At 46.8% G+C, this 22,976-nt stretch overlaps 1 protein-coding gene across 2 annotated transcripts; it reads right to left on the reverse strand.

Moving 5' to 3' along the window:
• Nucleotides 1-2,178: 2,178 nt before the first annotated feature.
• On the reverse strand, nucleotides 2,179-21,465 carry CBX7 (chromobox 7). Of its 2 annotated transcripts, none has more exons than XM_007069085.4 (6): nucleotides 21,167-21,465; nucleotides 18,745-18,788; nucleotides 14,821-14,886; nucleotides 14,159-14,225; nucleotides 12,342-12,678; nucleotides 2,179-10,222 (listed from the first exon to the last, which is right to left on the reverse strand). In XM_007069085.4, exons 1-6 carry the CDS (start codon nucleotides 21,233-21,235, stop codon nucleotides 10,065-10,067), a joined length of 741 nt encoding a protein of 246 aa, XP_007069147.1. In that variant the 5' UTR covers nucleotides 21,236-21,465; the 3' UTR covers nucleotides 2,179-10,064. The 2 variants fall into 2 exon arrangements, with proteins under 2 accessions (XP_007069147.1, XP_027687026.1); XM_027831225.3 differs by having other exon boundaries at nucleotides 2,179-11,247; nucleotides 21,167-21,459.
• Between the last annotated feature and the right edge of the window lie 1,511 nt (nucleotides 21,466-22,976).

The raw sequence follows: 22,976 nt of genomic DNA on the forward strand, positions 1-22,976 counted from the left end.
CCAGGGTCTCCCCGGCGGCGGTTGCTAGGGGGAAAGGAGGAGGGCGCAGGCGCGCGCACGGGCTGCAGGGAGCGGGGCGCGAGCTGGGTCGCTGCTCGGGCGGCAAAGCGCGGGGTCGGGGGAGGGGGCTGGGGGTACAAAGAACGGGGGTTTGGGGTGTAAACGCGCTGGGAGGCGGGGGGCAGTTTAGAGATACAGCACCCGTCCCTCGGCTCCTGTGAACCGGTTGCCAGTGAAGCTGCCTTCCCCCCCAAGAGATCCCGGATCCCAGGGTCAAGGGGGCAGATGTGTAGGCAGCCCGTCTATCCCATCAGTGCAGTTAGAGGGACCTGCCGGTAGCACGTTGGTCAGGAAAGGTCTGGACACAGATCAAGATAACAAGGCTAGCGCAATTTATAAGTAAGGCATCAAAGGGGAAGGAATGGAAACCCTCATGCTTCAGGACATAAACTGCCCGCAGAAGAATGGGGGTTAGGAAGAAAGTTTCCCTGAGATTGGGTTATCCTATAACTCCCACTGCAGGATTTCTTGCCCTTTCTCCTGAAGCAGCAGCTAGTGCTGGCCCCTACCAGGGTCAGAATGCTGCATTACATGGACCATGGGTCTGACCCACCCTGGCACTCCCTTTCCCATTGTTCTTTTCTCATGATTAAAGCCCATTTTCCTATGACACAGCAGGTAAAACCTAACCATGTTCCCTTGAACTACCCAAGGTCCTAGTTTGATTCTTGAAGCACAATTAGATTCCATTTGCTCTGTTACACTCACTATTCTGTTTGAAATCAATAGAGTGCTCAAAATTAGGGCTTATCTACACCCAGTTGTTCTGCTGTAACTATACCAGTACTGGTAAAGCAGTAACAGCCCCTAATGTGGACGTAGTTATATCTACTTGAGGGTGCTTATGCTCCTATAGCTTATTCCCATCTGGGAAGGGGAATAAGCTTTGCCATATATGTATCTTTATGCCAGTATAATTGCATTCATGGTACCAAATAACCAAGAGTTGTACCAAATAACACAAATTCACACGCTTAACTTAAATAATTATATTGGTACAAAAACTGTAGACCAGGACAGCGCGTGGATGTGTTTCACCTCAATGTACAAAGAAGCAGGGATAGTCCTAGGCACAAACCAATGCAAATGTCCTCTTGAGGTCCTGCATTTTTGGAGGGTCTTTGCCCCCCAGCAGCTTCCACCGATTAAGGAGTTTTAAGGTCACTTTAGCTATTTCTGGAGAAAAGCCTGGCGAAGGGGAAGAAAAAAAAAATCAGTCTCCCTCTCTATTCCAGCAATTTGGAATCCAGTCAATCTTAAAGCAGCGTGTGCACAGAACATTTGGCAGCAAAGACCATGGATTTACTTTTGGGTGCCCTGCAGGTGCATTCCATGCACTTCTCTCCTTGGTGAGACTCCCCCAGACACTTCAGGCAAGAGGCATGGGGATCTCCTGTTGGCATGGGCTTAGAGCAGAAACTGCAGGGCTTGAATCCCAGAGCTTTGGGCATGAGCCCAAGAGAAGAATCTGGGAGGAGGGGAAAAGCCCAGCAACCCCACTAACACTAAGTAAACCACCTATAACTAACAAACAAACATAACTATAAACTATCCACTATTAGGTATACGCTAGGGAGAGTGGAGAGCAAGTGAAGCGGGACTCCACCCTTCCAATGACCATCACGGACGGTAAGAAGGAACTGAGGAGGCGCTGGGTCGGCTGGGGTATATATCGAATGCCATGAAGGCGTCACTCCAGGGAGCTCCACAGCCAACCCACTGGGTGTTGCTAGGGTAAAAATTCTCCAACGGCCGTGCACGCAGCGCACGCACACCTAATTGGAATTGATATGAGCAAGCACTCTAAGAAGAACAGCAATATAGGACTGAAAGGGATCTTGAGAGGTCAGCTAAAACTCACTTTCCATGTTTAAAAATTAATAAAAAAAACCCTAACCTGCTTGAGATGATCCAATAAGGGAGGTGTCGTCAGAAAATGCCCTTACTGCCCTCACTAAACATGATCCCTGTGCATCATACACATATGATTTCCACCTCTCCTAAGCCAGAAGCACTACTGCACATTCATTCCATAGGCCAAGAGGTCAGCAGCAGAGATAGAAAGAATGGAATTGTAGCATTAAGGGGGAAAATGACAAGACAGAAACAGGCCATTAGTTAAATGTCAGTTATCATATTTAATATTTTTAATAACTTTGTTTGCAACATTTACCACATAAATCATCTAAATAAATAGATGCTGTACAGTCTCTTATCCATATCAGTACAAAAATAAAACCACACTTTGCATCAAATTGTAACTAGACCTGTCCTCCCATTTGTATTACAATCTCCATTTACAACAAGCACTCACTCAGAAAAGGCATTATATATGTAGGGGTTTTTTGTTTGTTTGGAATTGATTCGTTCCCTCAGTCCCCTTTGCCCAAATACATTCAATTAGTCTGTACAAAAGCTAGAAGCTCATTCTGTGCAAAGGAAGCTTTCTTGTGCAAAGACTCAGGTGCTCTATCATGCCAAGAATAAAAAATAAAGTAACCTTCCCCAACCCCATCCTTGGTGGAAAACAAGCATATAAAATAGGCAATAAAGTCACACAGCAGTCTTAGAAGAACCTAGATCAAGCAGTGCAGGAGCATGGTAGAGAAGGTCAACGCTGAAAAGCTGGGAGGATTGGGCTTCCTCCAAACACAGGTACCTGCTACTAAGTAAAACGCCCCATATAGCCAGCTAAAATGTTCAACTTAGATTTTTTTTTAAAGCCTAAACTTCGTGATTAGTTTTTTTTTAAGCAAGTTCCTTTGCACCTGTTCTGTTGGACGTGAGGGGAGACATTAACCCACTGGAAGAGTCCAGCAGCCACTGAAAACAGCTGTTGGGTTGCCCCGACCCCACCCCAAAGAGGTACACATGCCTCCCATCCCCATTAAGCTACTAAAGTGCAATTTGTCCAGAAAAGGGAACTAAAAAGAGGTCTCCATAACTAGAGATGGAAGAAACCCATTGGATCACATCTCGGCCATCTCTAAGCACTGGGACTACTTAACATGGGAACAGAACCTAATAACTCCCCTATATACCGCAAGTGGTGGGGGAAAACATGTTCTGAAGGTGGATGTGGAGTTTTAAAGTCTCCTTCCCTCCTTCATTGTGCCCTTGTTCACTTGGGATGCCTGGAATGGCAAACCCACCCTACAACTGTAGAAGGGATGCCAAGGGCTGGATGGCAGCTGTGGAAAGGAGATAAGGAATAGCCAGTGGTCTGAAATGGATACATCTTTCCCTTTTCAAATGCCCCTTTTTTAAAGAGGCAATACGAGTACTCAGCGCTCCCAGTGCTTTGCATCTTCAAAGTGCTTCAAACATACTTAGGCCTTGACTTAAGAAAAGCCAAAAAGCAGACTAACATTTTTAGATTTCAGAGAGTTTTTGATGCTACCTCTACATTTCTGGTCAACCCTTCCCCACTGTTAGCACTAAAATGATACAGAACAGATAGATTTTAAAAGGTCACGTTTCTGACCATCACACAGTGCACCCCCTCCCACCTAAAGATGTCAATCTGGCACCTCCAGCACACACACAGTTGTGGGAGGGGAGCGTGCCTCTTCTCTGAAAAGACAAGCAGGGTAACAAGTGGCCCACAATTAATGAAAGCAGCAAATCCTCTCTCTGAGCCTGAGCTTTCTACCCATCCCATTTCGCAGGTACAGTAATTCAGTCTTCCCATTCAATGGGAGCCACTACCAGCTTCCATTATTGGGCTCAATCGCTCTGTGCTACTTCTGATCATCCAGAAGCCATTGCCCATTCAGAAATCCGGGAAGTGGCCAACTCCCCAGGAAACATTCCTTCTCCTAACAAAGAGTCTGAAATGGATGTTAGAGGAAGATATGAGGTTCTGAATGAATGCTATGTCTGCCCTTCCCCACCAGCAACTGTTCTGATGAGACTGGCAACCTACCCCTGCTTTACAAATGCTCATCTCTTGGGCAAGTCCCACAACCACTTCCACCTGCTTAAGAGCTTAGGTTTCATCTGAGTGGTAAAATAATTTGGGACAATCATTCTCCTTTTGCATGAAGGCTACAGTCCTGGCTTATGGGCATTTGAGCTCGGTGGGGCAGAGGACAACACGGACCCTCTGACATGAGAAAGAGCTGATTTTTAGACCATTGTGTTCTGGGAGATATTGACTTGCAACAATCTGTCCCCATCACCTGCATTTGCCAATGGTAGATTTTCCTTTCTAATAATGGCTCTGATCGGAACTGTCATTCTCCTGTTTGGCTCCCGCCCCCACAAAGATAAGTCTCTGCTTTCCCTCCCCCTGAAAGACCCAGCTACTTAACACAGAAGCAAACGACTCTCTCCACACATGCTCACTTACTCAGTACCCATTCAGAGCACACAGAAGAGTGCCAGTTAATCCTTCTAAAATGCTGATGCAGGGCAGTGATGTCCTAAGAGGGAGAAGGAAGTGAAGAGATAAGAAAATTGTGCATTTGAATACACTAGGCTACACTGAACAGAAACATACTCCATCTCCTAGATACTCCCCTCTCCATGCATACCCCCATCTAATATTCACTTTTTTTTTTCCCCATCTGAGTGAAAAGATGAGAACAAATCTGTGGCAAAACCAAAGCTGTCACAGGCCACTGTGTAATGCACATCCCAGCTGAACGAAGCCATTAACTAGTCAGAATTGGGACTTACAAAGGATTGGAGCAGAAGTCTCCAACAAGAACAAAGGTTCTGGATTTCTCACTTTGGCATCTGATTTTATTCAATGGGAAGTATCAGCATGATGCAGACCCTGGAAGGGCTTTGGGAGTTAATGAATGCTCCCTGCATCGCAATGCACTCTCTTCTTGAAGTAACAGGCACTCTACCCAATAGTCTGTCCTGAACAGTCTAGCAAGGGCATTATTGACAATGGGGATATGGTACACAGATCCAGCACAACTCTGGAGTCCAAGGAATGCCAGACTCTACAAGTTAGGGGCCCCATTCATCGAGCAGCCCCTACACTGTCCCAGGAAGCTACAATGCCCTCCTTCCTAGGCTACAGGAAGAGTATATGGAATAGGAACAGAAGAGAAGGGAAAATATTACCATTTTTAGAAAGGAGGTTTGCTTCTTTCCTATTTCAAAAGCATGAAATTAATGTTCAGCAAAGGGGCCCTGCTTTAACCATCAACCCTGGGCTGTTGCCCACAGCCATCAGCACTGTATTTCCTCACCCCAACCTTTGTTGTGGTGGTTGCATTAAGTATCTCCTATTAGCAGCCTGCCTATTTTTCAGCCTACATGAGGCCACTCTCTCTATTCCAGTTAAACTGTCAAACAGTACTAAGCGTGGGGCTGGGGTAGAGCAGGAAGCAGTACTGGGGCCATGGGCCCCATGAGGTCAAAACCAAGTTCACACATTCAGTCAAACACACCAGAAGAATCTTTCCAGACAGTTTCACAACACTAACAAAACAAAAAACACCCTGTTCTGATATGTTAAATCACATCTATGTTCGTTTCTGTCTCAGGCTCTGACTTAGTCAGGGTCACTTCACTGGCAGACTTGGGTTTATTTTGGCAAAAGGAACTGCATTTGGGTGTTCCCACAATATCCTGTCTGCCACTGAAAACAAATTTGGACTTGACACGTCCAAGGGCCCAAGTCATTACAGGAGAATAAGGGGTGTGCTGGAGACACAGGGCTACTAAGGGTAGGTCTACACTGTTTAAAAACAAAAACAAAAAAAACCTGGGGCAGCAAGTCTCAGAGCCCAGGTCAACTGACTTGCGCTCACGCTGAGGGGCTAAAAATAGCGGTGTAGATGTTCCTGCTTGGCTGGGCATGGGAACATCTACACTGGTATGCTTAGCCCTATAGTGGGAGCCCAAGTCAGTTGACCTGGGCTCTGAGACTTTGTTCTGAGGAGTTTTTTTTCCAGCGTAGATGTACCTTAAGATACCACAAATGATTTGTAGTTGGTGCTCGGAGGAATCAAAAATATTGGGTGTGGGGATGGAAGGTATTGGGGGGGGCCCCGAAGCAGTCTTCAACAAGTGTTTATACAGTGCCTTGTACAATGGAGTCGAGTCCCAATGTGACAGGGGCCCCTAAGTGTGGACATGATACAAACAATACATAAAATACCACTATGAACAGATGCATGAAACAAGCGTTGCCTGCCCTACGAACTGCTGGCAAGTTCTTACAGTGCAGTTCTGTTCTGAAGACTGACTCTATAAGAACAGTCCCTTCTTACTCAAGGGACCTGCTTTTTGTGCGATTCTGCTGGCTGAAGTCAGTCTGCATTGCTTCAGCCTTGCAGTCAACAGAGCTATAGGGGAGTCAGTTGGATTCTATTCTGGCTCATATTTCAAACAGAATCATTAAAGTAAGCTCCAACTGGACTCTATTTTGGCTCTTGCATCAAACATAATAGCTAGTGAAGCTCTAATCACAGAATCTTTGATTTTTGTGATAGCAGCCAAAAAGGCCCCCGCATGACTTTCAGATTCCAGGCTGAGTTTGCAGTTAAACTTTGCACTTGTAAACTGAGCACATTTGATTTGAAAATCATTGACATTCCACCACCCTGGAGCCCACGCCACCATTTCTCTAGTCACTTTTCAGAAGAGAACGACACTTTACAGAGACTAAACAATAAAACCATTCTGTTAAGAGAGCAAGATTGATTTTTACAACATGCAAACCTTGCTAAGGATGTGTCAAAAAAAATAAAATAAAATAAAAATCGATAAATACATGTTTAGTTTCCTACCACAAAACACCCTCTCCCCACTTGTTCTCTCCACGCCCCCAAAAAAGCCAACCCACACATCAGCAAAGTTCTGCATCTCAACTGGAAATGAATTAACCCCCCCAGTGACTTGGGCATAAGGTAGTACGGCTACCAAGATACCTCCTTAATCCTTTTAGGTCAGGAGAGGATTTTAGTCATCAGAAGCAATACAAGTAAACATCTACAAAAGGGTTAAAAATGAAGCAGTGGGTGAATCCTGTTTGCAAGGGCTCCAGAGCTTCCACTTATAGTCAAGTTTGCAAAAACAGTGTTCTTCAAAGAAAATGAATGTCAAGACAGAATTCTTTGGTCTGGAAAATCTCAATGGGTGCATAGACGGTGAAACCAAGGAGAGAGAAAAGCAGAACGGAAGTCTGGTGAGAGAAGAAGCTTTTTTCTTGCCCTTTACAGGATTTCTGCTGCTTCCCAGATTTTGGCCAGGGCTGGAAACATCCACAAACAAGAGTTTTTCTTGCAGTATTTCTGGACTAAACTGGGGAAAGTGCATAGAAGGCCGTACCCACATATAAAAAAAAAATAAAAGTTAAAGCCTCTCTTCCAGATCCTACAAAGGTTTGGAACAATGAGTTGGGAAGTAAGTTCTTCAAACTCAGGTGCCTAGGATTAATCTTCTAAATCTAGAGTCACCTGGATCAAAGTCACCCTGATTTTCAGACATTCTGAGCACCTATAACTCTCAGGGAAGTCAGTAAAAGATGCAGGTGCTCAGCACTCTTTTTTTGAGGGAAGGGATGGGGAAAGAGGACACTTCTATGTAGGTGACTATATATGTATTTAGAAGCCTAACTCTAGGCAACCACGATTGACAAACTTTGTCCTGAGTCTATGTTTATCCCACAGGTTGCACTGTTTCTATTTTTTTTTTTTTTTAAAAAGGATTCAGCACTCCTTCTTCTCATCTGACACCTACTCCCACCACTTAAAAAAAAAAAAAAAAAAAAAAAAATCAACTCAGGTTTCACCCCCTACCCCTCCTCTCAAAATTCACCACTCATTAAAACTTGGAGCTGGGGCAGTCTCCTGCATTCCCCACTTTGTGTTTATTTTGAGGGACAAAAATATTTGCACCGAGACACCCGAAATATAGGGCGTGTCAATCCATCCCGCAAGTACCATGACCTGGTGGAAGGCAGTCTAGTTCAGACAATGGAGGGTGAATCTTAGTATCCTGTAAGCAGCTAGAGCTTATTAGAGGTAAAATGTGCATTTAAAGCAAGCTTAGGGGCAGTCCAAAACCTTTGTAAAAAGCAAGTGTTTGCAGGATCCAAAGCATCAGCGTTGCAGAACTCTGAAGTTCTGCAGGAGCTAAGCCCTCCAGGGGAAGAGCTGCAGAGAAACAGCATTTAGGATTTACACTAACACTTAGCTTCAGCTCTGTATGAAAGTAGCTTCAGATAGCACAAAACCAGCAGATGAAGTCTTTTTTTTTTTTTTTTTTTTTGGAGGGAAGGAATTAAAGGAGGGGAGTAAATGAAGAAAGAGTCAAGGCTGCACTGTATCACATTGCCCCACAATTCCCACCCAAGGCCCTAGCTTTCCCTTCTTGCTTTCCACAGAGAGAAAGATTTTTAAGTTTAAAATAAAGAAGGAAGAGAGTGAGCATGCAAGAACAGATGCTAAACATCAACTTTGAAGATACAGCAATTCTTAGAAACCCCAAAATGTCACAGGTAGAATCCAGCACAAATCTCCAGGCGTTTTTAAGTGCAAGATCAGGTGCAGTCTATAGAACTGCAGATGGTTTTCCTTGGCAAAGCTTTTTAAACCCTCAGAAGGGAAACTCCCCTGGTAAAGGGAACAAATAAGGATGAGGTCACAAATACGGTACGTTGAGGAGGGAAAATATAAGTAGGACACTCAGTCCAAGAGTCCTTATCACTTTAGAGGATAAATTAAAAGTTAAAAAATGTTAGAAGTCTAGTAGACTCCTCCCAGCCCTTATGCTATTCACTTTTGCCCTTTAAATTTGATCAGAGAGCAAAAAAGACTACCTAAAAGTGGAAACTGACTAGCTAAAGTCCAGTTTCACTGCTTACTTCTCATGCATCTGGCCTCTGCCGTTATCTGCGGTTTTCCAGCACTGCCAGGCAATGTTTCAATCCCTCTATAAGCCCTTCTTCCCAAGAAGAGAGCCACCCTTTTCACTGACTTAGTAAAGCATTTTCAGGACAATATTTATATACAGTCTGGGTTTGGTAAATCTTTTAGTACAGGGGTTCTCAGCCTGGGGGGAATCCTCATCCCCCAGGGGGTGGGGTGGGGGGTTACATATAAACACCTTTCTCTGCCCATATTTCTAGATCATAGAAGGGTTCTGGTCAGAGAGAAGAGTTCTGGGAAGGTCTCTGGAGAGAGAAAAATGAGTACCACTATGTTAATATATACACTTATCCTCCTAAAGGGCAATTAAGTTACAGTGATGCCTTTATTAAAGGCTCAGAAATCTAAAGTGAGCATGTGTAGCTAATATACCACAGCTAGGAGATTACAAAGCTATGTGTTACAGGATAAATGGATCATGCAGACAAGGAAGACATCCCTTCACTCTTCATGGAATCACACTGTAAACATCAGTCCCGTTCATTATTTGCCATGGAGTTTCCTACCTTCCCAGGCAAACAGATTACCTGCAATACCGCCACAGATAAAACATATGGAAGGGAGGAAGCTTGTAACAGACTTGAGTTACCTAAAGTGATCGGGTCCATTACATCTCACTGCATTAGCTGGGCGGGAGGAGGAAGATGGGGAGGGTGATGTCCAGAGGAAGCATCTTTACCCAAGGGACAACAGCTGCAAATCAGGGAAGCAAGCAATAGGTCCAACCCCTTCTCCATCTCCGTGTCCTCTCTCACCCTAAATGCAGCTGTCAGAACTAACAGAGTAAAGGAAATACATAGACAAAAAAGGTTCTCAAAATGCCCTACCAGGGGAGTCTTTGCCAAGGAAAGGGGTATCAGTTTCTCAGATGGACAAAGCAACAACAGACAAGTATAACAAACAAAAACACGGGCACCGCGTACATTGCCTTTCGTTTTTGCATATCTGAAGGGGAAAAGAAAAATCAATGAGACTTCAGTAAAAAAAAACAAACAAAAAAAACCCTCCTCTGTAAACATTTTTTAAAAGAAACATTTTGGATATTTTTAAAGAGTGAAATAATCACCCCGCCCCCAAAAGAATCTGACTAGGAACATTAAAAATGGAGATTCAGAACTGCACACTTCGGTCTCGGAAGAAGCCCTCGGCCACTTGTGCTTCTCTGAAGGTCACGGTAATGGAGTTCGCCGTGATGTCTGTCACTGTCACTTCGCTGGGGGACAAGGTGGGGATCCAGGGGAGGCTGCCATCAACTGCATCCATGCCTACTGCAGAGGGGGAGGTGGATAAGAACACGTTAGAAAAAGAATGAAGGGCTAGCAGAAGAGGAGCACCCTTGCTGGCTATGGGTGGGTGACATCAACCTGTGCCAAGTTTGCACATGCTCCAAGGCACTGTAGGTGTCTAACCCTCCCACACAGAAAGTAAGGGGCAGAGGGAAGAGGTGGGAAGATAATAATGGGACATTGAAAGGTGAGGGAAAGAAGGGGGAGCGGCAAGAAGAACGACAGACACACAATCAGCTGTGCAGGCTGATACTACAACAGCCCCCAACAGCACCACCATGCTTACAGGTCCATCAGCATTTTCATTATACATTCCCCACCCTCTTTCCAAATGGGAGTCAAAATATCCCACTTTAGGGGAAATATCTGGAAACTGGATCTCAGCCCACTAGGTCTCCTGGTTAGTGCACGTGTTCACTGTAGTGTAAATTCAGCCCCCACCCCAACCAACCAACCAAAATAAAAAACAAACAATCAGAACTCATTTTTTTCAAGCTCATCCCCGATACCCCATGTTCCCTGGGCCTAAGGGGGCCCTAACAAACTGAGGATTTTCCTCCATTGTACCTCCAAATCCAGCCAAGGGAAGGGCTGGATGTGACTCTCTCCAAAGCCCATCAATGCCACTCCTTTGGGGGTCCAAAGGGTACAAGAGTCTTCCTCTTTGCTCCTCCCCACCGAGGGGAGGAAGCTAAAAACATCTACTCTCCCCTGAAGCTCCTAATCTCTACCACTCAAAGTGAGGGACCCAAATACCCCCCACTTCCACTTCCCCACAGTGTAAAAAACTCAAGAACAGATTGAACAAACCCGCACCCAAAGAGAGCCACAAAAATATATGGAGAGGGGAGGGAAACATCCCCTCTCTATTACTTTACCTGTACTGCACCCTGTTGTCCCACCTGGGTATGGAATGTGGACCCCTTAACTGGGCATTTCCTGGCTTCTGTCTCAGATATCTGAGGTGTCTCTACTCTCACCTCGGAAAGAGTCCATTCACCCAGACACTAACCGGAATTCCGAATGTGCACACGTCGAGGGGAGAATAGAAAAATAGTTTTACATTTCTCTAGCACCTTTCATCCTTCAGATCCCAAACTGCTTTACAGACTGCACAGCTAGGGATCACATCACCCACCATCAATATGCAGCACGACAGCCATTCTGCATTGGTGGCGCTACAGGACAGTCGTGGAGGGGAAGTTGAGTACTTTTCCAATTGAAACTAGAAGGGAAAGTTTAGATCGCCAGAATCTAATTAGCCCCATGGCCCAACCTAATTCTAACTTGGGTAACACCTTGCTCCTACCAGGAGTGCCATGACATTGATTTTACATCTCGACAGGAAAACCGCACCTTCAGAAGCTCAAACTATGCAGGGGTAATGAGGTTTGCTACTGACTCTGAAGGATATGACTCCTGAGATGCCATGAGCCCGCCCCGCAGCTTCCGGGGTTTGCCTGGCGGTCTGCCATCCACTTACTGCCCTACTTAGCTTGTGACATTTGATGAAATTCCAGTGACCTTTGCACCCCACCCTCAAAGCTGGTGATTTAGCACAATATTAATGTAAAGGGATTTTGGGTGGAAGAGAGGAGGGCAGGGTTCCCACTGACATTTGTGCACATGCCTCAAAGTGGCACTGCTAGAGGATGATGAGTATGTGAATTTATCCCTTTTAAGGTTCCCTTTATCAGGGTGTGGGGAAGGACTATATGCTGGAACATGACAAGACACAGTTTCTCACTGCAACAGACAGCCATGTCATCCCTCTGGAAAAGCAGTGGGGAGGAGAAGCAGCACTAGCTTTCACATGCACTCTGATACTATGATGATGGTCACCAATATAAGAACACATAGGTGGCAACACCACAGAAGCAGACCGATAGATTAACCGATTTATTCATCCAGACAACTTGCAGAGGTGTTTGGGGACAACCTTGCCAATTATAGTCTTTGCACACATTGTAAAGAGCTGACCCAAAACCACACTCCCAGGATGCAGTAGGCAAGGAGGAAGAGTGTGTGTCCAGTAAACGAAATCAGACAGCATCACGCTCATGCCCCTGAATTCACAGTCAAATGGGATCCCTGGCCTTACCTTCTTTGCTAGCATGCTGCGTCGCATCCCAGTCATTGGGAGTCTGCCTAGTTTCTAGTGCCACTGACTCCTTCAAGAAGAACTCACGCCTGTGGTTACGGCTCTCCAGGCTTGACATGCGTGGAAACTTCTTCCGCGACAGCCGGAGATATTTCTGGTTCTTGCGCTGCTTCCGGAGTGGGAATGGTAGGACGCCTCCCCCACTCTTTTCAGATAGCTCTGTCTGTCCTGGCTTGGCCCCCGCCAGATTGCTTCCTCCTCCAAATCGCCGTGATAGAGAGAAACAGAGCTTCTCCTTTCCCTTGTGGGCGCTCCTCAGGTCCATACCATAAAGCCTCTGTGAATGGAAGCGGAGCAGAAAAGCCAGTCATCCCAGAGTAACAGAACTAAAGCACCTGTGTGCTTCAATGCCCTTGCAGAGACAGAACCATGCTAAGAGGAAGGGGAATAACTGTCTACAGGTGCCTAAGGAGGAGACAGTTGTACAGCAAGGTCACTGAGCAGAGGGAAAGCTTGAGATGAATGCATCAAGTCAACAGTCCCAACAGCAAGAGCTGTTACTGTACAGCAGGGGTTCTAAAACTGTAGGTCGGGACCCCAAAGTGGGTCGCAAACAGCAAGTCTGAAGCCCAAGCCCCACCTCTCAGGGCTAAGGTTACATGCCCCCTGCCCATGGCAGAAGCCCTTGGGCTTCAGCTTTGGCCCCCACCACCCAGGGTGGCAGGGCTCGGTCTTCAGACCCTGCTCCTGAAGTCATGCAGTAATTATTCTTGTCAGAAGGGGGTCATGGTGCAATGAAGTTTGAGAACCGCTGGTGTACAGAATAGTCTCTTGAGACAGCCTGGTCCATCCCTAGGCACTGGTCTAGGTGTCAGGAGACCTGGTTCTACTCTTGTCTCTTCTAAATGACCTTGGATAAGTCACTTCACCCCTCTGTGCCTCCATTTCCCCTCTCATCTTGTCTGTCCTCTAAGGTCTCTCACAGGGTGAATCCAGTGAGCACACAAACAGGTAGCATCTCTTTTAATGGCAGAAATCTAATTGTTTAGGTACTTACCTGGCCCTAATTGCCCTGCAGGGCACCTACAGCCATCCCTTCTGCACAGTGGAACCCACCTGCCCTAATCTGATTCCTCCACTGCCACAACGACCCTGTACAGGCCAACTCCATCTGAGCCTGAGCATGGTTTAAGTTTTGCTGAAAATAAACATTAACATGAAGGCACAAGCTTCACTGGAGAGCTGTTTACAAGACATAATATCCAAGTGCTGCCCAAACCTCCTCCATCCCTCATGTAGGGATAATCTCCAGCAGAGGGATGCTCTCAGTGCCCTCTCAGAGCCTTAAGCAGCAAAGAAAGGGGACATGTGCACATTAGAACAAGAGATGTTTAACATGCCAGCTGACACATGTGTACTCTGTGTATGCAAGAATTGTACATCTAGTTTTAACACGCGCTAGCCAGTTTCTGCCACTGCTGCAACGTCCACACTGTTACTTTTCATGTGCTAGCGCGAGCCCTGCCAACACAAGTTTGCATATCCAGCCTGGGAGTATAGGCACGCCCTCAATGGGAATGCCTTGGATTCATTTCAATCCACTAAGTGGGCTAAAACTGCAGCTTGCCCTGTCTACACTAGGATTTTAAAGCGTGTTAGCTATTATGTTTGAAACCCACCACCTTTCTTCCTAGTACAGACAGTCAGAGGATATACCATTGCAAACAGAAAGTCAGCTCCACCCTGGAAGATCCATAGACGCAGTATCAAAGGGGCTAAGGATGGGAGAGGACACGCCAGGAAGAGTGAAAGGTTACCTGTAATAAGAGGCGCTTCGGTTTAGGCCCTCTCTTCCTGTATCCTGATGCACGGTCTCTCTCTTCCCTGTAAGGAAAAAATGTGAGACAAGATGACAAACTACACTACAGAACAACACAGCTCAAGGCCCAACTAGGGCTTCCACTCTCCGTATCTAGCTAGTTCCCTTAATTCCTTCACCAAACCCCGCAGGCCAGCATCATAAGCGAGGAGAAAACCCCAGAGCTGCTTCTTGTGGGAGTAAAAACCTTGTTGGGAAGGAAACGTCACAGCTCAGTTGATCTAGGTTGGGATATGGTGCCTCTAGGTCACCTGTTTATATCCAGCCAAGGTGGCAGCGACTGGAAGTTATTCACAATAGCTCTCCAGCAGCGTTTGGGCAATGAGAGGAGAAGTGTCCTTCTCAAAAAACCGCCATGACTGGCACGGACTTCTTTCTTGCCAGTCTCAGCAGAGTCCCAGGGCTGAATAGGCCATGGAGAATGAACCAGACGTTCCAAGAGGTGGCCACCCTTGATGGCGATTCAGGCGTATTGGCAGGACAGGAGAGATGCTTATGCCCCTGCTGCCCATGCTATGCCCATTCTATGCATACAGGACTTTTTTATTTTAAGTTTGCCTTGGGGGGTGGCGGGGGGGGGAGGAGAGCGAGCCCTCTTACTTCTCTTCATAAGCCACTACCAGGCGAGGATCCAAGATGTGATCCTCCGGCTCCCATGTGCTGTATCTGAAGAAATAAAAATGAATATATTTTAAAAAGGCTTCAGTGAAACATCTTCTCTGCAAGGGCTGCTACTGGCATTGCTGAAGCCCTGGAACCTGCCTCCCATGCATAGATCACTCCTCAGTGGGAGGTCAGGGATCAGCCACACCACTTTTAGAGCTTTGGGGACTTCCCATCACCCATTTTCACGTGTACATACACCCCCCTGAATCAGTCTAAACCCTACATCATCCACTCTTTGTAAGAGAATAGAGAGAGCTTCCCACCACAGGCCCCCTCAAAACCTCTCTTAAAGTCAGCAGGAGCATCATAAAATACTCCCACCACTGAAGGCTGAGCAAATCTGCTCTGCAGTGTAGCTCCCAACTCGGGGAGCAAATCCAGCTCTCCCCCTTGGCAGAGCACTAACCACTAAGGCAATGGGCCCGGCTGGATGGGATTTTCAAGAAAACAGGACACTCGAGATTAATAGAGTCCTAAGCAGAAATATTAATAAGTTAACAACACAGGTGAAGAAACAATCTTGGATTATTGAAGATGAAAGGATTATAACAGCTGAATGGATTTTTCACCACAGATGCCGATTTAAAAAACAAAACAAAAACAAAAACACACACCTAGATTTGGGGCCTAAAGTAAGTTGACTGTGAGCCTTCAGACCCTTTTGCTATTTCTTATGCACCTAACTCCTCCTACAGGTGACAAGACGCTGATCAATTAGCTTTTATACACCAGTTCTAGACTGGGATAAGAAAAAAAGGGATGCATGCATATTGTTTTCAGCAGCACAGAAACTATCTAACATAAGCCAGGTGTTATGAGGGGGGAGGACTGGAAATAGTGCTTCCGAACTCGGCACCCAGAAAACAGAAGCTAGCCTTGCAGAGCTGCAGAGCAGGAAGGTCATCAACCCATCTTCCTCCCTGCAGCTGAGACAGGAACTAGGGGTTAGGTGTGGTATCAGTGAAACGCTCTGACTATGGGGAAGTCCTTAAAAACTGCTTTCAGAGAAGAGCTAGAACATGCAAGAGCTAAATGCAAGAGAACAATTCTGGAAGGGTTACCACTCGCAAAGGTCATGTTTGACTGGGACTGGGGGTGGTATATGTCTGGAATGCCCATCCCACCAGGGAGAAGAATATAGCTCTAGAACAAAATGTTCCAGAGTGATTTATTTTCTGGACTAAAAAGGTCTAACACCCATGCAGTGGGGCACACAAACTCATACATTCCTGAAGGGGAGAGAGAAGTGGTACCAAAAACCACAAGCAGGGCAGTGGTGTTTGTACAAACATCTCTGAAGCAGAGCAGCAAGCCAAATTATTACAGAACGGTCTGGTTTTTGGATGAAGAGGTGTACATTGTGCGTGTGGTTCTGGAACATTCACTTCTGAGGCAGAAGAGAGTACCAAGATAGGGGAGATTCCCGAGGATGATTCTAGAAACCCTAATGTAGATTCCTCAACAAGGGAGAAGGACAGGTATGAAACCCAGGAATTCTAAGATGTGCTTTATTCCAGAAGGTTATGGACAGAGCACAGGGTTAAGAACAGACAGGCCTTCACCATTCCCTGTTAACTGACTCTTCCCTCCCTTCTCACTCCACCATCACCAACTCTCCCCCATCTTTTCACCCAAGCCTCCTGCAGCAGTCTCGGTATCCACAGGCTGTCAAAGTCAAGATGTTATTTGTGCAGAGGAAGGTTCCTTTCTCTCCCTTCCAGAGATTTTGGCATTCGTTTTTTACAGAGGAGGGAGGGAAAAAATCAGCCAGAGGATTCCTTTTCTGATGGCAGAGGAGGAGGGGGATTTGTTACAAAAAACCTGATGGGTGTTTCCTTTTCCTCTGCAGCTCAGCTCCCCCTGCTCACTGCAGTGGCAAAACACTGCATATAAAAAAAAAAACCAACATGGTGCAATTTACGCCCCACACACACACAGAGTCCAGGCTGCAGCAGCAGAACTGCAGAGAGAGCACACACTCTGGAAAACACAGATCACATGATCTTCCTTTCCCCCTCCCCCTACCTCAAACACAAGTTGTAAACAAGCTTGTGGCTGAGTCAGATCTGTAACCCTTCCAGTCCCTGCCTGCAGCAGCCCAGCCCAGTGATTTGATAGGTGTGGCAAATTAATGAGGGAAATTTGAGAAGAGTATGTGGAATGCACAGGAAAGAAGCAAATGCACTACTTGTACCCGACCCTTTACCCCTTTCCATCAACACCACAGTGGGAGTAATTGAATAACGGGTAAAGGAGATCAGAAATGGCAACACACACACAGGAAGAGAAAACCAAGATGGGTAGGGGGAGACGGGATGTGCTGGAAGGCTAGGATGTAAACACCTAAGTATGCTGCACACCTCTGCATGTACAGAGCATTCAGAGATCAAGACAGAGACGGATAAAAGGAAGGAAGAGAGTTAACAACTGAAGCATTTAGGTTTCAAGCAATGCTAGCTCTGGAGAGAACAGGTTTCAAAAATGTGATACCAATCAACAGGGTTTGATATTTTTATGTTTTGAGGTGTCATGGCAGCAAAACAAGGAATCCTCTCGCCTATGATCCAGGAGCCTGTGAGGGTTCAAATGCCCATGCTAGGATTTTGTTTCGTTGCGGATCTCAAGGTCTGGGGGAAAGGAAGGAAGGAAGAAAAAGGCAAAAGGAGGTAAGTGCTGCACTGTCCTTCAGAAGAGCTATTAGACCAAACTCAGTCCATCCATTCCTGCTGACTAACGATCAAGCAGAAGTGAAACAGGCACCACTGGAGTGACTGCATTTGTGGAAAGTAACAGGGGACAAACACCAATGTTCTGTGCTTCTAGCAGTGCAGACATGCTACCAACCTGAATGCCTGAATACAAAAAGTTGAAGTTAACTCTAAAGTCAGCAGGTCCACAGAAAATGGCTTTGGTGCTAAACTGCACTATAGAGATTGGTACTCAAGTGCACAGGGTTAAAGTGATCACAGAATTTATAGCCAGGAAGAAAATCTCTCTTCCCACACCAACCAGAGAGATAGGGACTGTATACGCGCACAAGCACACCTGGGAAGTGGAGGTTGGGGGGTGAGACAGGGCATTTGGGGATGTTTAAACTTTTTAAACGAGTGAAGACAGATGTCCATAGTCCTTTTAGGCAGGCAGTTCACACAGTAATAATTTTACATAATGCCTTTCATCTTACAGCATTTTACAGATTGTTCCTTGCCAAAAAAGTCACTCCCAATTGAAATGCAGCCACTTCTGGGGAAGACTAAACTAACTACTAAAATAATTTAGGACAGGAACAGAAATATACCCTAACCAATGGAAAATAGTGGGAATCCTCAAAAGGCAACACAGAGGACTGTGACCAGTAAATCTGAGTCAGTGCCTCTTCTCTCATGAAAGGAAATCTTTAACGATAAGAGATAATGCTCACAATTTGTGTCTTATCCAAAAGGAAGCACTTCTAGAGGCAACCCACCCTCTAATAATATGTTGGGGGGGAGGTCTTCTCAGTATTGACCTGGAAGGAAGAACACCTCCTCCTGAATGTAACACTTAAAACCCTAGCACCTGGGTTTCCCTTGGAGTTTTCCTGTGTAAGATGGATGGACTGGAAGTAGTTAGCAAGTGAACAGTTACAGAGGGGAAAGGATAATGGAAAGAAAAGAGACAGGCAACTGAAGGATATGGGCCCATGCTTCAGCCTCACCAGTCATTAAGTCAGTCAGGAATGTGGGTACATAGACTTTGTTTGGGGCTGTCTTGTCTTTTTTGGAGCAAGGCACAAGAGAACATACGTTAATAACATGGGGAGCAGAAATACAGCCAAAGCCATTACTGACAAGCGGGGTGGAGGGAGGAGATACTTACTTTGGGGGCCATCCTTTCCACTTCACCAGGTATTCTACTTTACCCTAGAGAGAGGGAAACAAAAAGAAGAGGTAAGCCCTGCAACCCAAAATGGGTACTACAGGAAGAGGAGAAACTGTGTCAAGAGAATGCCCTTTGTTCTGCACTGGCAACAGCGCACACTGAAGAGCTTGCTCCCCATCACCACCTTTAAAAAAAAATTAAGCTTTTTCCTCATCAAACTGAATAAATCCATAGGTTTCACAAGCAAATGCACATGTATTCCTAGCGCTCTCAAATGACCCTACTATCAACCAGGGAACACAGCTCTGCAGGTGCTTCAAAAGTGAATAATGTACTAGAAGGCGGAGCCCCAGCAACCCTCCAACAGGCATACCGCATATGCACAGCTCCACAACTCATGAGCAACCCTACAACAAGTCCGCATGCATAAACATGATGGAAGGAAGACTCATGCCAGGAATGGAACAAGTGTCTGAGGGGCTAGTTATAAGAAGCCAAAAGAAATACAAAATTTTAGAAGCTATGAAATGCCTCTTTGGCATGTCCCCTTCCAGTTGCTACATGCTTTACCCAAACACTGTCCCCCTCCATCCAAGCCACTCAATGTTCTGACCTGAACAAACAGCAATTCAAAGCTGAATTTAAAGGTATCCACTTAGTTGTTCACTATATAGGGGGGAGATGGAAGAAAGGGGAGAGTATGGAAATCAGTTCAAGAGCCCTGAGTATGTGTACAACTGATATGATATTTGAGTAATAATAAATAACAGCATCACTTTACCCTTAAAATTTGCCTGAAGTGTGGTGTGTACACACATACTTATGGAGTCAGGGCATCGAAAATATACAAATTAAGATACACTTAACATACACAATGGGTTGTAGAAGGAAGGGAGATCATGGAATTGATTTCATTTTTCTGAAGGGGGGTGAGGGGGTTCAGCTTTCAAATACGTGAAAAAAAAAATACTGCCTTATAAGATGCCTTCCACTGAAGGCTCTCAAGACACTTCACAGATGTTTATGGGTTAATCCTCACAATATCCCATAAGGTGGTTAATACCCTCTCCATCCTCATTTTACAGCTGTGAAACCAGTCACTAAATTCAAGACCAACATTTTCAGGAGTGTCCACTGATTTTGGGTGCCCAATCTGACACATCTTGGCATGAATTTCAGAAGTGCTGAGTACCCACAATTCCAATTCAAGTCAATGGGAGCTCAGCACCCCTGAAAAAATTCAGAGCCCGCAAGCATCCAAAAACAGTACATAAAATTAGTGGCAATTTAAAAAAAAAAGGGGGGGGGGGGCAAAATAACTTGCCCAAGGTTACCAAAAGAGTCAGTGTCAGAAGTAGGAACCCAGCTCTTTCAACTCCCGCTTCTATCATTTAAGCACAAAGCCATGCTTTCTTATACAATGATCCATCCTAGAGTCCCACATCAGCATTTCAAAACAAATTCTGCATTCATTGCACTTTTTCAATCACCCCATCATCTACAGAAGTGTCCATTCAAACCACAAGTATAGCTCAGCACCCAAGAGTCAGGACATGGTTCAAAAATGACTTGTCTAAGGTAGCAGACGTGAGAGGTTAAACATGCAGCCATCTCTTCCACGTCCATCTGTGCCTCTCTCCCCACACCCACATTTTTCCAAACAGAAATGAACCCTTACTACAAATTAAGATCCTCAAGGAATTGAAGATATAAGCCACACTTAAAAAGACTTGCATCCACAGGCATGAAAAGTCAGGAAGGGGAGGTCAGGAAATTTGGCAAGGTGGCCTATTCTTGACCAGGTCATTACTCATTTAAGGGGAGATGGTAAAAGAAAAAGATGACCTCGTTGTGGGAGGTGGAAAAGGGGAAGAAGAACAGGCATGGATCCTCTTTCCCTTACAAGCCTCGCATCTGGCTATTTTTCTCTCCATCCCCGAAAGGAACAGCATGGAGAGACGCATGTATGGAAATGGTACCTGTCCTCTCTATGGGACGTCGGAGTAGGTGATGGTGACCCGCACCATACAGCTCTACTTGTAACATGGTGACAGAAAAACATACCCATGCCCTGCAGCACTGGGGCTTGACAATGATCCCCTTCACGCCCCCTGCCCGCAGCATGGTGCTAGTACCCATCACCACGCCCCCCCCCGCATGCAGCATGGGTGGGGGTACATATTGATGCCCCCATACCCGATGCCTGCAGCATGGGGCGATCCCAGTGTCCACCACACTCCCTACAGCACAGAATATGTACGAGAGGCAAGACAGGGGAGCAGGGCCCCTGCCCTCCTTCCCTGCAGCGTGGTGCACGAATGGGAGCGATTACAGGCAGAAGGCTCTGGAGCCCCCCCTGCCTGCAGCAGGGGAGGGCGAGGTGGGGAATAGATGCTGGTGCCCCCCGCCCCCTCCTCACCTTCCTTATGCGCTTCTTCCTGATACTCTCCACCGCAAAAACCTGCTCCCCGATAGCAGAGAGCTCCATGCAGGGGGAAGGAGGAGGCGGCTGCTCCCCGTACCGCTGCGGGGGGACCGGCTGCAAGAAGGCGGCGGGTGCGGTGGTGGCTGCTGCCGCTGGTCCCTGTCTTACTCACGCTCACACACCCCCTCGCGCTCAATCACGCCGCCGACAACGTTCCATTTTAGAATCTGCGCAACATTTTCCCAGGCGCGCGCGAGCCCCCCCACCCGCTTCCGCGGGCGCGCGCCTTGCCGGGTCCCTCCTCCCGCCCAGCGGATCATGAATGTGAGATATTTCCCGGGCCTTCGCTCGCTGTTCCCGATGGGTCTCTATTTGGCGCTGACTAGACGGCTGAGGTTGAAGGGTGGGGCCTAGGCCAGTTTTCTCTGGGGAGCCCGCTGAGCCCGGAGCTCCTCTACTCCCAAGCTGTGTAAGAGGAGCTGGGGGAGCGAGAGGCATTGCTCTCCCGATCCTCCCTGCCATAGGTTCTACCCCCTTCTAGGAGATGAACTGCCCTTGTGTGGAGGGGCAGAGGGCCCATGCAGTGTGTTCCTCTCATAATTGGAAGATGATGGGGAGGGGAATCAAGCAGATGGGGATGGAGTGCCTCACCCCTGTCTTTCCCCTCCAGCAGTTCTCATTCCATCTGAAAGCCCAAGAGCAGCATTGCTGAGCTCTGTGGGGTGTAGAGCAGGGTAGGGTTCTTTTTTACTATTTAAGAAGAGACCTTAAATGAGGAAATGCAGTGCAGTAGGTGGATAGTGCACTGGACTGGAAGCCAGGAGACCTGGGCTCTGTTCCCAGCTCTGCCCCTGATGAGCATGTGGAAGTAATGCTTTCTACCATCTCCATTGGGCTAGGAGATGCATTCTATCCTGGCGCACGATGATCTGACCTCAGCTGTTCACGCTTTTGTCACCTCTCAGCTAGGCTACAATAATGTGATGTATCTGGGCATGAAGCCTTCAGCTCTCAGGAAACTCCAACTAGTATAGAACATTGCAGTGCATCACCTCAGCAACACGGGCAACTGTGAGCACATCACACCTGTCCCCTGCTCTCTACCCTGGCTTCTCAGAGAATATCGAGTTCAAGGTCTCAGAATTTATCTTCAAGGTGTTCCACGGCCTGTGCCCAGGATATCCAAAAGACAATCTAAAGTTACAGGATGAAGACCATGGTTGACAACTTTGCTTCTCTGGCACAATGGAATCTCTACCACAAGGGTAAAGTTTGTCTGTGCAAGAGACAGAGTTTTCTCGGGGGTCAGTTCAAGAATGGAATGAACTCTGAGGGCCATCACAAACCTCATTGCCTTCTGCTCAAAGGGCAAGGTGCATTTCTTTGACCTTACCTTCTCGAATATAAACACATAGCTCTGTGTGTGTGTGTGCGTGTGTGTGCGCGCACCGGCAGCCCTCCTATCAGCTCTCCCCACTGCCTCCAGTGCCTCCCGACCACTGGCGGGCCCTGCGGATCAGCATCTCCCCCCCGCTACCCCCCAGTGCCTCCTGCCAACTGCGCACAGCTGTTTGGAGGCTGGGGGCGGGGGGAAGGAGCGAGGACGCAGCGCTCTTGGGGGAGGGAGCAGAACTGGGCGGGAAGAGGCGGGGTGGGGGTGTAGCAGCGGTGGGGCCTTGGGGGAAAGGGATGGAGTGGGGGCAGGGCCTGGGGTGGAGCTGGGGGTCGAGAACCCCCAGCACTTTGAAAAGTCAGTGCCTGTGGTATGTTACTATTTAAAAAACCCTTCCAAAACATTCCACGG

Source organism: Chelonia mydas, chromosome 1 (genome assembly GCF_015237465.2).
Source record: "Chelonia mydas isolate rCheMyd1 chromosome 1, rCheMyd1.pri.v2, whole genome shotgun sequence".
NCBI lineage: Eukaryota > Metazoa > Chordata > Testudines > Cheloniidae > Chelonia > Chelonia mydas.

Coding starts and splice junctions, on each gene's coding strand:
- CBX7 (XM_007069085.4), bottom strand. CDS start 21,235: ATGGAGCTCTCTGCTATCGGGGAGCAGGTTTTTGCGGTGGAGAGTATC. Junction 14,226..14,820: donor GTAGTGGCTTATGAAGAGAA/GTAAGAGGGCTC, acceptor TTTTCCTTACAG/GGAAGAGAGAGACCGTGCAT. Junction 10,223..12,341: donor GCAGCATGCTAGCAAAGAAG/GTAAGGCCAGGG, acceptor CCCCCTCTGCAG/TAGGCATGGATGCAGTTGAT.